The sequence below is a fragment of the Nerophis ophidion genome, linkage group LG19, assembly GCF_033978795.1.
Source record: "Nerophis ophidion isolate RoL-2023_Sa linkage group LG19, RoL_Noph_v1.0, whole genome shotgun sequence".
Classification (NCBI taxonomy): Eukaryota; Metazoa; Chordata; class Actinopteri; order Syngnathiformes; family Syngnathidae; genus Nerophis; species Nerophis ophidion.
Genome location: NC_084629.1, coordinates 19,460,673 through 19,474,535, shown reverse-complemented (window position 1 = coordinate 19,474,535; position 13,863 = coordinate 19,460,673). Strand labels below are relative to the sequence as shown.

The 13,863-nt window shown below is 40.0% G+C and overlaps 1 protein-coding gene across 2 annotated transcripts in view; it reads right to left on the bottom strand.

The window, feature by feature from the left end:
• LOC133538124 (diacylglycerol kinase beta-like) overlaps window positions 1–13,863 on the bottom strand; it is a 97,823-nt gene that overhangs the window by 51,888 nt on the left and 32,072 nt on the right. For both annotated transcript variants that reach the window (XM_061879455.1, XM_061879456.1), the window contains 4 exons: window positions 11,359–11,433; window positions 7,358–7,443; window positions 3,729–3,818; window positions 961–1,121 (listed from right to left, as the gene is read on the bottom strand). In XM_061879455.1, coding sequence (XP_061735439.1) covers window positions 961–1,121; window positions 3,729–3,818; window positions 7,358–7,443; window positions 11,359–11,433 — 412 coding nt within the window. The remainder of the gene's footprint in view (window positions 1–960; window positions 1,122–3,728; window positions 3,819–7,357; window positions 7,444–11,358; window positions 11,434–13,863) is intronic.

Below are 13,863 nucleotides of genomic sequence, written 5' to 3'. Positions count from 1 at the left end.
AACACAGATGTCCAGAATACTGTGTAACTATGCGATTAAAGCAGACTACTTATAGCTTGGTTTGGGCTGGAAAAATATGTCCGCTACAACCGGTGACGTCAAACGCACGCGTCATCATACCGCGACGTTTTCAACAGGATACATCGCGCGAAATTTAAAATTGCAATTTAGTAAACTAAAAAGGCCGTATCGGCATGTGTTGCAATGTTAAGATTTCATCATTGATATATAAACTATCAGGCTGCGTGGTCGGTAGTAGTGGGTTTCAGTAGGCCTTTAAAAGAGACGCACTTTGTCCTGCATGGCAATAAACATGGTGAATAAAATACCAATAAGCACTTCTCCGCCTGCTCAGTGGCCTTGTGGTTAGAGTGTCCGCCCTGAGATCGGTAGGTCGTGAGTTCAAACCCCGGTCGACTCATACCAAAGACTATAAAAATGGGACCCATTACCTCCCTGCTTGGCACTCAGCATCAAGGGTTGGAATTGGGGGGTTAAAACACCAAAATGATTCCTGCGCGCGGCCACCACTGCTGCTCACTGCTCTCCTCACCTCCCAGGGGGTGGAACAAAGGGATGGGTCGAATGCAGAGGTCAAATTTCACCACACCCTATATGTGTGTAACAATCATTGGTACTTTAACTTTAACTTTGTCGCCATGGCAATGCTACAGGTTTCTCTGTTTTGGTCGCCATGAAGACACAGCAGCTTGTGTGTCCGCCATAAAACGTGTCAAAGAGACGCAACACGAGTGTAACAGGGGTTGCATGGCAACGGTAACCAGGCGACTGTTGTGAGTCTAGCAATGGTCACCCATGTAACTCCCCAGGACCAATAGGAGTTACAGATTGTGTGCCCACCTAGAAGCGGCCAGAGTCAATCAGAAGCCGTTTCAGGACAAGGCGCAATAACAAGAAAGGAATGAAGGAGGACAACACTTGACCGCAAGCAGCTCTTACCACGCCGATGGAGAAGTAGTTGTTGACGATGTTGTATGGCACCGGGTCGCCCTGGTCCCGCCTGTCCTCGGCCACGATGTCGATGTTCCAGCGGTCCAGGAGAACCTCGCTGCTGTGCTCCACGTCTCGCAGGAACTTCAGCAGGCTGCCACCTTCGTAACCTGGCCCAGTTTGGTGCATGAGTACAAATGTGAAGTGAATTATATTTATATAGCGCTTTTCTCTAGTGACTCAAAGCGCTTTACATAGTGAAACCCAATATCTAAGTTACATTTAAACCAGTGTGGGTGGCACTGGGAGCAGGTGGGTAAAGTGTCTTGCCCAAGGACACAACGGCAGTGACTAGGATGGCGGAAGCGGGAATCGAACCTGCAACCCTCAAGTTGCTGGCACGGCCACTCTACCAATCGAGCTATACCGCCCCACAAATACTATTGTTATCAATGCAAATTAATAATCAGCAGCAATTTGAAAATGAAACAAAAATGATTATTTAGCGCTGCATGTCCGCCATCTTTGAGGAACAAAGAGTTACAGGAAGTAGCTGGAAAATACTTTTATTTATTGTTGCTATCATTTATGTACTCATAGAACTACTAATATACTGTAATTCCCAAGAAGATATAAAGTATTTATTTATTGTGAGCTTCATAAAAAACTATTATTTACTGTAAACCTCAATTATTCACTGTAAGTGCCCTTAAAATATTACTGTAGTTTTCTATAAACTTAGTGTCAGCCTAAAAAATAAGTATGTATTTACTGTAAAACCCCTAAAAAAATATTGTACACTACAAAATATTTACTGTAAGTTTCTATAAAGTATTTATTCATTGAAAGCCTCATAACAAATGTATTTACTGAAAGTCACATGAAATAAATATATACTGACATTTTCTATAAAGTTAGTGTGAGCTTAAAAATAAATATTTCATTGTACTTAGTTTTCACTATACAAAACGTTTACTTTAAGTTTCTATAAAATATTTATTTACTCTAAGTATGTTCTATAAGTCTTATAAAGGCCATTTATTTACTGTAAGTCTCAAGAAAAAATACATCTATTTATTGTATGCCTCTCAAATAACTATTTACTGTAAGTCCCAATTTACTGTAAGTTCCATAAAAAATATTTTCTGTAAGTATTTATTAGTATTAGTTTCCATAAAGTGTTTATGTATTTATAAATACGTTTTTATTCACTGTAAGTTCCATAAATGTTTGTTTTCTTGTAAGAACCTTTAAAAAAGTATTCACTGTAAGTATTTATTACTGCAAGTATCATTCACTGTAAGTCTCGTTTACAGTAAGTTGAAATAAATATTTATTTACTGTAAGTGATGTATTTATTGTGAGTCCCATAAAAACTATTTACTGTAAATTTTATAAAGTGAAAGCCCGTTTATTTACTGAGAGTCACATAAACAATGTTTACTTCTTTTACTGTAAGCCCTGAAAGGAAGTACTTATTTACTGTGATTTCCATTAAAAATAAATTATAACAATAATTAAATACTTAAATAAAACTAGTAAAGTGTTGATAATAACAATAACAACAAAATATAATATGGGTATAATGCAAATTTGTTATGGCTGCACTAAAATATGCTTGGCATCCTTTCATACTTGCAGGAAACATGCCAAGAACTAATCAATGAATGTATTGATAATGACATGATTCCACTTTCCAATAAATCAATGAGTCTGAAAAGTGAAAAGGTCAGCTTGATATTTCCAGTGTGAACATGAAGTCCAAAATATACACATATCGAAACAAATACACACAAATCCGAACAAATACACACAGATCAAAACAAATACATACACAGATGAAAACAAACACACACAGATCAAAACAAATACACACAAACGGAAAACAAATACACACAGATCAAAACAAATACACAGATAAAAACAAATACATATCAGAACAAATACACACACATCCAAACAAATACACACAGATTAAGACAAATACAGATCAAAACAAATACCACAAATAAAAACAAACACACAAAGATAAAAAGAAATACACTCAAATCAATACAAATACACGCATATTAAAACAAATACACACATATCCAAACAAATACACACAGATCAAAACAAATAAACACAAATCAATATAAATACACAGATCAAAACAAATACACACAGATCAAAACAAATACACACAAATCAAAACAGATATACACAGATCAAAACAAATACACACAAATTGAGACAAATAAACAAACACACACACACAAACACACATAAAAACAAATCCAAACAAATATACATAAAAACAAATACACACTAATTAAAATAAATACAGACAAAACCAAACAAATACACACTAATCAAAACAAATACACACAAATCCAAACAAGTGCACACTAATCAAAACAAATATACAGACATCAAAACAAATACACACTAATCAAAACAAATACAGACAAATCCAAACAAATACACACTAATCAAAACAAATACACACAAATCAAAACAAATATACACAAATTAAAACAAATACACACAAACCAAAACAAATATACACAAATTAAAACAAATACACACAAATCAAAACTAATGCACACAAAATCAAAACTAATGTACACAAAATCAATACACATACAAAAACAAAACAAAATACACACAGATCAATTCGCATACACACAAATCAAAACAAATATACACAAATCAAAAGAAATACACACGAGTCAAAACAAATACACACACGTCAAAACACATTCACACGAATCAAAACAAGCGGTGGCGCGTCTCACCTCCCCCCCAGCGTAGACAGCGTGCCAGGTCGTTGCCCGTGCCCAGAGGGAGGATGGCCACCGGTGGGTGCTGTGCCAAGTTGGCCTTGTCTGCAAAAACATATTTCATCTGTCAACAACTTTCCACATAACATTGTGACTTCAGCAGAAAAACATTGTGTACACACGTATATATACTAGTTAGTGTACAATTACTGCAGAAACACATCATGCACACACACATATATACTAGTAAGTGTACAATTACTGCAGAAAAACAGAACGTACACACGTACAATTACTGCAGAAAAACAGCATGTACACACACACACATATATATATATATATATATATATATATATATATATATACATATATATATATATGTATATATATATATATATATATATATATATATACATATATATATATATATATATATATATACGTATATATATATATATATATATATATATATATATATATATATATATATATATATACATATATATATATATATATATATATATATATATATATACATATACTAGTTAGTGTACTATTGCTGCAAAAAAACAGTGTAGACACGTATATAAACTAGTTAGTGTACAATTATTGCAGAAAAACATGTTCACACGTATATATTAGTGTAAAATTACAGCTACCAGTTCATAACATTTTTTAAGAGTACACATACAGTATATACTAATTAGTGTACAGTTACTACAGACAGTTCATCAAATGTTCTAACAGTACACACATATTGTAGTTAGTGTACAATTACCAGGAATGTGTACAGGTACGAGAAGCTAACGATATAGTAGTACAAGTTGTAGTGTGCAGTAATGCAGACCAGGAATAAGTAAAAGTAAAGGATAATAACAGTATTGTAGTACAAGTTGCAGTATGTAGTACCTATTCAGTCCAAAAATGTGTACAAGTATAAGATGCTAACAGTACTGTAGCACAATTTGTAATATAGTACTTATGCAGTCCAGGAATGCGTACAAGTACAAGATGCTATCAATATTGTAGTACAAGTTGTAGTATGTAGTACTTATGCAGTGCAGGAAGTACAATATGCTGACAGTACTGTAGTACAAGTTGTAGTATGTAATACCTATAGAGTCCAGGATGACGTACAAGTACAATATGTTAACAGTACTGTAGTACAAGTTGTAATATAGTACTTTTGCAGTCCAGGAATGCGTACAACAGGGGTTTCAAACATGCGGCCCGCGGGCAAATTGCGGCCCACATGACGTTATTTTGCGGCCCGCACTTTGATATGACAATTTAATGTATGTGCGGCACGCGAGTTTAATATGAACAGAACTTGACAGCGTCATACTTCCCAACGTTCTTCCCAATTTTCACGGGAGTCCTCTTAATACCAGGGTATCCATTCTCTAAAAATCCCAGCTGATTTTTACCCAATCGACAATACTCAGGGGGTGGCGCAATGGCACTGTTCTTTACACCCTCTGAATCCTGTACAGACAGCGTGCAAGCCTATTTGATTGTTACATTTGGCTGAGCAGTACACGTGTGATGTTGCAAGACATATTTGGTCAACAGCTACACAAGTCACACTGAGGGTGGCCGTAAAAAAAACTATAACACTGTTACAAATATGTGCCAGACTGTGAACCCACACAAAAAAAAGAATGACAAACACATTACAGGAGAACATCCACACCGTAATACAACATAAACTCAACAGAACAAATACCCAGAATCCCATGCAGCCCTGACTCTTCCGGGCTACAATACACACACCCACGCTACCACCTACCCCCCACGACCCCACCCTCCCTACTTGCGTCGGTTGAGGTTGTGTATATTGTAGCCCGGGAGAGTTTGGGTTGCAAAGTGTTCTGGGTATTTGTTATCTTGTGTTTAAGTTGTGTTAGAGTGCGGATATTCTCCCAAAATGTGTTTGTCATTCTTGTTTGGTGTGGGTTCAAAGTGTGGCGCATATTTGTAACAGTGTTTAAGTCGTTTATACGGCCACCCTCAGTGTGACCTGTATGGCTGTTGAGTAAGTACGTCTTGCAGCCACTAACATTGTTCTGCACAAGTCTCGCACAACATGATTTAGAGGTGTTACTTTAGTTGTGTTATATGCGCAATGACGAGTTGTAGAGCACTAGTTCTCTTATAGATGGTACGCTATGTGAAGGTATACCAAGGGTTAAGTGAGATTTATAAAAAACATTCTAAAAAACAGCAGTCAGTCATAAATACTTAATAAATATATTTATGGGATGACACTTTAACAAACATGAATGTAAGTTCACAACCTGTGAAAAGAAATGCAACAATGCAATATTCAGTGTTGACAGCGAGATTTTTTTGTGGACATGTTCCAACAGTATTTATGTTAAAGATTTCTTCTTTTGTGAAGAAATGTTTAGAATTAAGTTCATAAATCCAGGTGGATCTCTATTACAATTCCCTAAGAGGGCACTTTAAGTTGATGATTACTTCTATGTGTAGAAATCTTTATTTATAATTGAATTACTTGCTTATTTTTCAACAAGTTTTTTAGTTATTTTTAGATTTTTTTTTCCAAATAGTTCAAGAAAGACCACTACAAATGAGCAATATTTTGCACTGTTATACTGTACAATTGAATACATCAGAAACTGATGATATAGGGCTGTATTTTCCTTCTTTATCTCTTTTTTTCCAACCAAAATGCTTTGCTCTGATTAGGGGGTACTTGAATTTAAAACATTTTCACATGGGGTACATCACTGAAAAAAGGTTGAGAACCACTGTTGTAGAGGACGTTAATAGAATAGAATAGAATAGAGTTTTATTGTCATTATTGCAATGAACAGGTTCAAAGAACAACGAAATTGGAGCAGATCCTCCTAAGGTGCATAAACAATATGGTAATATAAATAGTAAAAAAAAAAAGATAGAGATGAGAGATGTATCTATGTATATGTATATATATCCACACAGATGCATATATGCATGCATATGAATATATATACACACATACATATAACATTATTGCACATTGTAGTCCGAAAAAATTGAAAAAAATTCTTAAACATTACACATGAGGACATGATGGCAGTGCAGTCACGGCAGCCCTTAATAATGTCGGCCGGGTGAAAATTGGGACAAATTCGGGAAAATAGTTGCACCAGTAGATTGTCGGGAGGTGCACTGAAATTCAGTAGTCTACCGGAAAAATCGTGGGGGTTGGCTTTCCTGCCCTAGCAGTGCTAGGGCGGGAAAGCCATTCATAGAAAGTGAATTCATTAAAAAGTGCATGTAAGATTTTTTAAGAAATCCTTTCTTGCGGCCCAGCCTCACCCAGTTTCTGCATCCAGTGGCCCCCAGGTAAATTGAGTTTGAGACCCCTGGCATACAGGTACAAGATGCTAACAGTATTGTAGTACAAGTTGTAGTTTAGTACATATTCAGTCCAGGAATGCGTACAAGTACAAGATGCTAACAGTATTGTCGTAAACGTTGTAGTAAGTACTACCCATGCAGTCCAGGAATAAGTACAAGTACAAGATGTTAACGGTACTATAGTACAAGTTGTAATATAGTACTTATGCAGTCGAGGAATGCGTACAAGTACAAGATGCTAACAGTATTGTAGTACAAGTTGTAGTATTTATTACCTATGCAGTCTAGGATCCAGCCCACGGTGCCGTCACCGCCACACGCCAGCACGCGGAAGTTGGGAACGTCGCGGAAGAAGTTGAGCCTAAGAAGACAAGAATATTTGACAAATCAGTCTTCAGTATTTGATGACATAATAAGGTAAAGTCCTCCAAAAGGAAGTTGGACTCTAAAGTATTGAGGCTGAAGAAGGAGTCCTATCGGATTTTTTGGCTCATAGGACTCCGTAGGCAGTGGACAGGTACCAACAGGCCAAGCTGTGTGCAGCTTCAGCGGTCACAGAGGCAAAAACTCAGACATGGGAGGAGTTCGGGGAAGCCATGGAAAACGATTTCCGGACGGCTTCGAAGCAATTCTGGACCACCACCCGCCGCCTCAGGAAGGGGAAGCAGTACACGGTCAACACCGTGTATGGTGCGGATGGTGTTCTGCTGACCTCAACTGGGGATGTTGTGGATAGGTGGAAGGAATACTTCGTAGACCTCCTCAATCCCACCAACACGTCTTCCTATGAGGAAGCAGTGCCTGGGGAAACTGTGGTGGGGTCTCCTATTTCTGGGGCTGAGGTTGCTGAGGTACTTAAAAAGCACCTCGCTGGCAAGGCCCTAGGGGTGGATGAGATCTGCCCGGAGTTCCTTAAGGCTCTGGATGCTGTGGGGCTGTCTTGGTTGACAAGATTCTGCAGCATCGCGTGGACATCGGGGGCGGTACCTCTGGATTGGCAGACCGGGGTGGTGGTCCCTCTCTTTAAGAAGGGGGACCAGAGGTTGTGTTCCAACTATCGTGGGATCACACTCCTCAGCCTTCCCGGTAAGGTTTATTTAGGTGTACTGGAGAGGAGGCTACGCCGGATAGTCGAACCTCGGATTCAGGAGGAACAGTGCGGTTTTCGTCCTGGTCGTGGAACTGTGGACCAGCTCTATACTCTCGGCAGGGTTCTTGAGGGTGCATTGGAGTTTGCCCAACCAGTCTACATGTGCTTTGTGGACTTGGAGAAGGCATTCGACCGTGTCCTTCGGGAAGTCCTGTGGAGAGTGCTCAGAGAGTATGGGGTATCGGACTGTCTTATTGTGGCGGTCTGCTCCCTGTATGATCAGTGTCAGAGCTTGGTCCGCATTGTCGGCACTAAGTCGGACACGTTTCCAGTGAGGGTTGGACTCCGCCAAGGCTGTCCTTTGTCACCGATTCTGTTCATAACTTTTATGGACAGAATTTCTAGGCGCAGCCAAGGCGTTGAGGGGTTCCGGTTTGGTGGCCGCGGGATTAGGTCTCTGCTTTTGCAGATGATGTGGTCCTAAAGGCTTCATCTGGCCGGGATCTTCAGCTCTCACTGGATCGGTTCGCAACAGAGTGTGAAGCGACCGGAATGAGAATCAGCACCCCCAAGTCCGAGTCTATGGGTCTCTTCCGGAAAAGGGTGGAGTGCCATCTCCGGGTTGGGGAGGAGACCCTGCCCGAAGTAGACGAGTTCAAGTACCTTGGATTCTTGTTCACGAGTGAGGGAAGAGTGGATAGTGAGATCGACAGGCGGATCGGTGCGGCGTCTTCATTAATTCGGATGTTGTACCAAATGCGTTGTGGTGAAGAAGGAGCTGAGCCGGAAGGCAAAGCTCTCAATTTACCGGTCGATCAACGTTCCCATCCTCACCTATGGTCATGAGCTGTGGGTCATGACCGAAAGGATAAGCTCATGGGTACAAGTGGACGAAATGAGTTTCCTCTGCCGTGTGGCGGGGCTCTCCCTTAGAGATAGGGTGAGAAGCTCTGTCATCCGGGAAGAACTCAAAGTAAAGCGGCTGCTCCTTCACATCGAGAGGATTCAGATGAGGTGGTTCGGGCATCTGGTCAGGATGCCACCCGAACGCCTCTCTAGGGAGGTGTTTAGGGCACGTTCAACCGGTAGGAGGCCACGGGGAAGACCCAGGATACGTCGGGAAGACTATGTCTCCCGGCTGGCCTGGGAACGCCTCGGGATCCCCGGGAATAGCTAGACAAAGTGGCTGGGTAGAGGGAAGTTTGGGCTTCCTTGCTTGGGCTGCTGCCCCCGCGACCCGACCTCGGATAAGCGGAAGAAGATTGATGGATGGATGGACTGACGATGCCTTGTGGGAAACACTGTGGTGGTCTCCACCATGCATTTCCTTCTTGTTGCTAACCGTACCAAACAAATCTCTCCTATTCATTCATTTTAAAAGACTGACATTGATGCAGACATTTTGTCGCCATCAAATGGACAAAGCGAATAATTTTGGCTAATGACCTTTAATTATTATTACAACTCTATACTCTCTGCAGGATCTTTGAAACCATCACTCTTCTTCACCACCATTTCTAGCAGAACCAAAAGTCGCTCACGGTCGACCCAACCAGTCTACATGTGCTTAGTAAACTTGGAGAAGGCTTTTAACCGTGTCCCTCGAGAAGTCCCGTGGGGAGTGCTCAGAAAGGAATCAGGCAGCCCGCTTCCTGTCTGATCCGTGTCGGAGGTTGGGTCAGTATGTCGGACCCGTTTTCAGTAAGGGTTGGACTCTGCCAGGGCTGCCCTTTGCCACCGATTCTATTGCTAACTTTTATGGACATCATTTGTAGGCACAGTAAGAGCGTTGAGGGCATCCGGTTTGGTGGCTGCAGGATTAGGTCTCTGCTTTTTGTAGTTGATGTGGTCCTGATGGCTTCATCTGGCCAGAAACCTTCAGCGACTGGGATGAGAATCAGCACCTCCATGTCCGAGTCCATGGTTCTTGCCCGGAAAAGGGTGGAGTACCATCTCCGGGTTGGTGAGGAGATTTTTCCCCAAGTGGAGGATTTCAAGTACCTCGGAGTCTTGTTCACGAGTAAGAGAAGAAAGGATTGTGAGATCGACAGGCGGATTGATGCGGCGTCTGCAGTGATGCGGACGTTGTACCGATTAGTTGATGTGAAGAAGGAGCTGAGCCGGAAGGCAAAGCTCTCAATTTACGTTCCCATTCTCACCAATGGTCATGATCTTTGAGTTTTTCCCCGCCGGGTGACGAAACTCTCCCTTAGAGATGGCGTGAGAAGCTCTATAATATAGGAGGAGCTCAAAGTAAAGCTGCTGCTATTCCACACGGAGAGGAGCCAGATGAGGTGGTTCAGGCATCTAGTAAGGATGCAACCCGAACGCCTCCCTGTGAAGGTGTTTAGGGCAGGTCCAACCAGTAGGAGGCCACAGGGAAAACCCAGAACACATTGGGAAGACTATGTCTCTCGGGCTGGCCTGGGAACGCCTCAGGATCCCCTGAGAGGAGCTGGAGGAAGTGGCTGTGGTCAGGGTCTTCTCTGCTTAGGCTGCTACCCCCGCGACCCGGATAAGCAGAACAAAATGGATGAATGGACCTTTAACTATGCTCTGAATGGAATAGTGAAGAGCATTTACTTATATGACCCAATGCAAACAACCTTTCCGAGTCATGTTGCAAAAAACACAACCTAATCACTGAACTTTGTAAATTTTATAAAACCGCTTGTCCCCTTTGGGGTCGCAGAGGGGTGCTGGATCCTATCGCAGCTATATTATATATATATATATATATATATATATATATATGTATATATATATATATGTATATATATATATATATATATATATATATATGTATATATATATATACACGTGCTATTAATACACAGCATTTTATTTGTTTTTCTTTTAAAGTTACTTACATATTTTTTTTAATTGTATTACATTTTTTTTTTTTTGCATTTCTATTAATTTATTCCTTGTCTGAATTTGTTGTCTTTGTTTCTGTGTAGTGTACAAAAATAGAATACCTTTCTTTGTCCCCACGGCATGGGTGTGGCCTATCTAGTAACATCAATGCTTTTTGTGCATCAACTTTTTTCTAGATGAAGGTTTTTCTCCTTGTCCTTTCTCCTTGAACCGTCCTTTATTTACACTCTGTCTTTTTCGGACAATGCGTTATCGCCAACTAAAAAAAACATAAATGATGACCCGACGTCAGCTGATGGGGACACTTACCCGGCTGCAGGGCCACCTTGCTCCAAACTGTGCACCTGCCGCGGGTTCAGAAGGTAGCGGAACTTCCTAAGAACGCTGAAAGAAGCCGACACAATCAGCACATTTTCTTTGTGTGTGGGTAAAGTAAAGTGAGCATCACAGTGTTTATTTTTACACACGGACTTGTTGCCATGGCGATGGAAAGAAGAGCAACATGATGTGACCGTGTTAAGTACCCCTTAGGGGTTTTATTTAGAACCGGTTCTAGAAATATATTTGCACTATAAATAAAAACAATTTTCTTGCCTTTAGCATCAATGAGTAGATTTCCTTGTGGTCAAAGTTATCTCGCTGGTGCTTCTGTCCTCCACTATTAGCTGCTTTTAGGCCAATACAGTATTGGTTGATATCACACGTAATCAATAACAACAAAAAATGCGTTTGATAAAACGTTCAATATTTTTCTTCCTTCTTTGTCGGAAGAAATTGGAAGCTGCAAAGCAAGGTTGGTTGCATGAACAAAAGCACTCGCTCTCTGGTAAGGGATCACAGTGGGCGCCACACGATAGCAGCTAATCAGGTCCCAGTATCAACTACCACGTTTGCTTGTTGGTGTAAACGTGTTAGCATAACAATTAATGCTAATGGCACGATAGCACGTACAAATATGGATGAAAACACTCCTACAGACATCACACATGGGACGCTTTAATAAGTATGAAAAGTTTTAGTTATATTGTGAAACTTACAAACGTTGCTTGGGGTAATGAATGAAGAATCCATACGAGTAGAACGCTATGGACGGTTTGAAGACTGAACGGGACTACGGGTGAAAAACAAAAATGCATTGGTGGAAGGACACGGGAGCACCTGCAGTGAGCGAACCTGACCGTAATATGGTGCCGTAGCACAAACAATAAAACACCATCTCAGTGTATTTTCTTGTTTGTTTGTTTTTTAACTTTTTGTTACGGCGTCAGTGAAGAAAATTACTTACATTTTATTACAAGGCGCAGGGTTCAAAGTGTAGGAAAAAAGTAGCGGCTTATAGTCCGGAATTTACGGTATATCGCGATATATACACATAATCGATATCAATAAAAAAAATGTGTTCGATAAAACATTTTTTTTTTTAAATGTTTTCGTGGTCGGAAAAAAACGAAAGTTGCGAAGAGAGGTTGGTTAGCTGAACAGAGGCGCTCTCTCCCTGGGAACTGAGCAACGGCAATCAGGTAACAGTGTCAACTATCAAGATTGGTTGTGCCAACTTTCTCTCTCGTGGTTGATTCTCTGCATGGAGTGAGAAGAGAAAGTCAAAATGAAGAAATTTTGGATAAAAGAGGAAAAGTCACCGAGACAATATGACACTTTTTAATTTTTTTTAAAGGGACCGTAGTCAGACCAATGTGGTCTATAAATGAAGTACCACTAATACCACACCACTTTAACTCCCCCTTTAGAGCACAGTTGTAACTTCCAGCCACTAAACCTGCAGATAATAGTTGTTTCTCAGGTATCTCTTTGTTTACATTTTCACACTTTGCATTAGTTTAATTACTTATTTTTGCACCTTCTTTAAAAAAATAAAATATTGTTAAGTGTTCAAGGTGATTTTAATATTTTGTTGACATTGTTTGAGTTTTTTCCATGTTTGTGTTGACATATATTTTCTTTCTTACCTTGATAGCTGAGGGGATTATAATCAGAGGAATGTTACATTTTTATGAAAATATTTTTTTTCCACCTGGTCCTTATTTTCGACAGGTCAAAAAAAAAGAAAAAAAGAAAAAATGCTTATATTGTGATTGATCCATGGTATGATGCCCATAGAAGCCTCCATTACGTGCTGAGGCAGGTTATTGCCCCACTGTCCTGGCGCCCTCTTGCTGTAGTATGTGTGTACTGTAGACAAATGTGGTTGTGTGGTTTCCAAAAATAATTGTTTTCACATAACCTGCATGCAACCCAATTTCGCTTTCGCTAGAGTTCCTACCATGAGTCAAACCTGTGTTGACGGCCACAAAGTATTTATATCTATGTTATAAACGTATGTCTATTGCAGCCACTTACGGCGCATTCTGGAATAGTTGTTTTATTCTGTATAGCAGCCACCCATGTTACAATTTGTAGCAATTAGGCATGATAGATAGATAGATAGATAGTACTTTATTGATTCCTTCAGGAGAGTTCCTTCAGGAAAATTACAATTCCAGCAGCAGTGTACAGAGTGGAGATCAATTTAAAATGATGTTGATAGATTAATTGTTAAGTTGTTGGTGTTACCGCAGTCAGGATGTCATGTAGGAGTGTTCCGATACAATATCAATGGCGAACATTGGTCCGATATCAGGAAAAAAGCTGAACTCTAAATGAACTCTAATTGTCCTCCAAGAAACACACAAGGTTGGTCTTTTCTTCTATTTAGTCAAGTTATTTACAAAATGTAAACATGCTAGCACAAAAGCTAGATATAGGAAGTTATAACTGAACAATATTGCAGTGTAAAACATGACGTTTGTCAATATA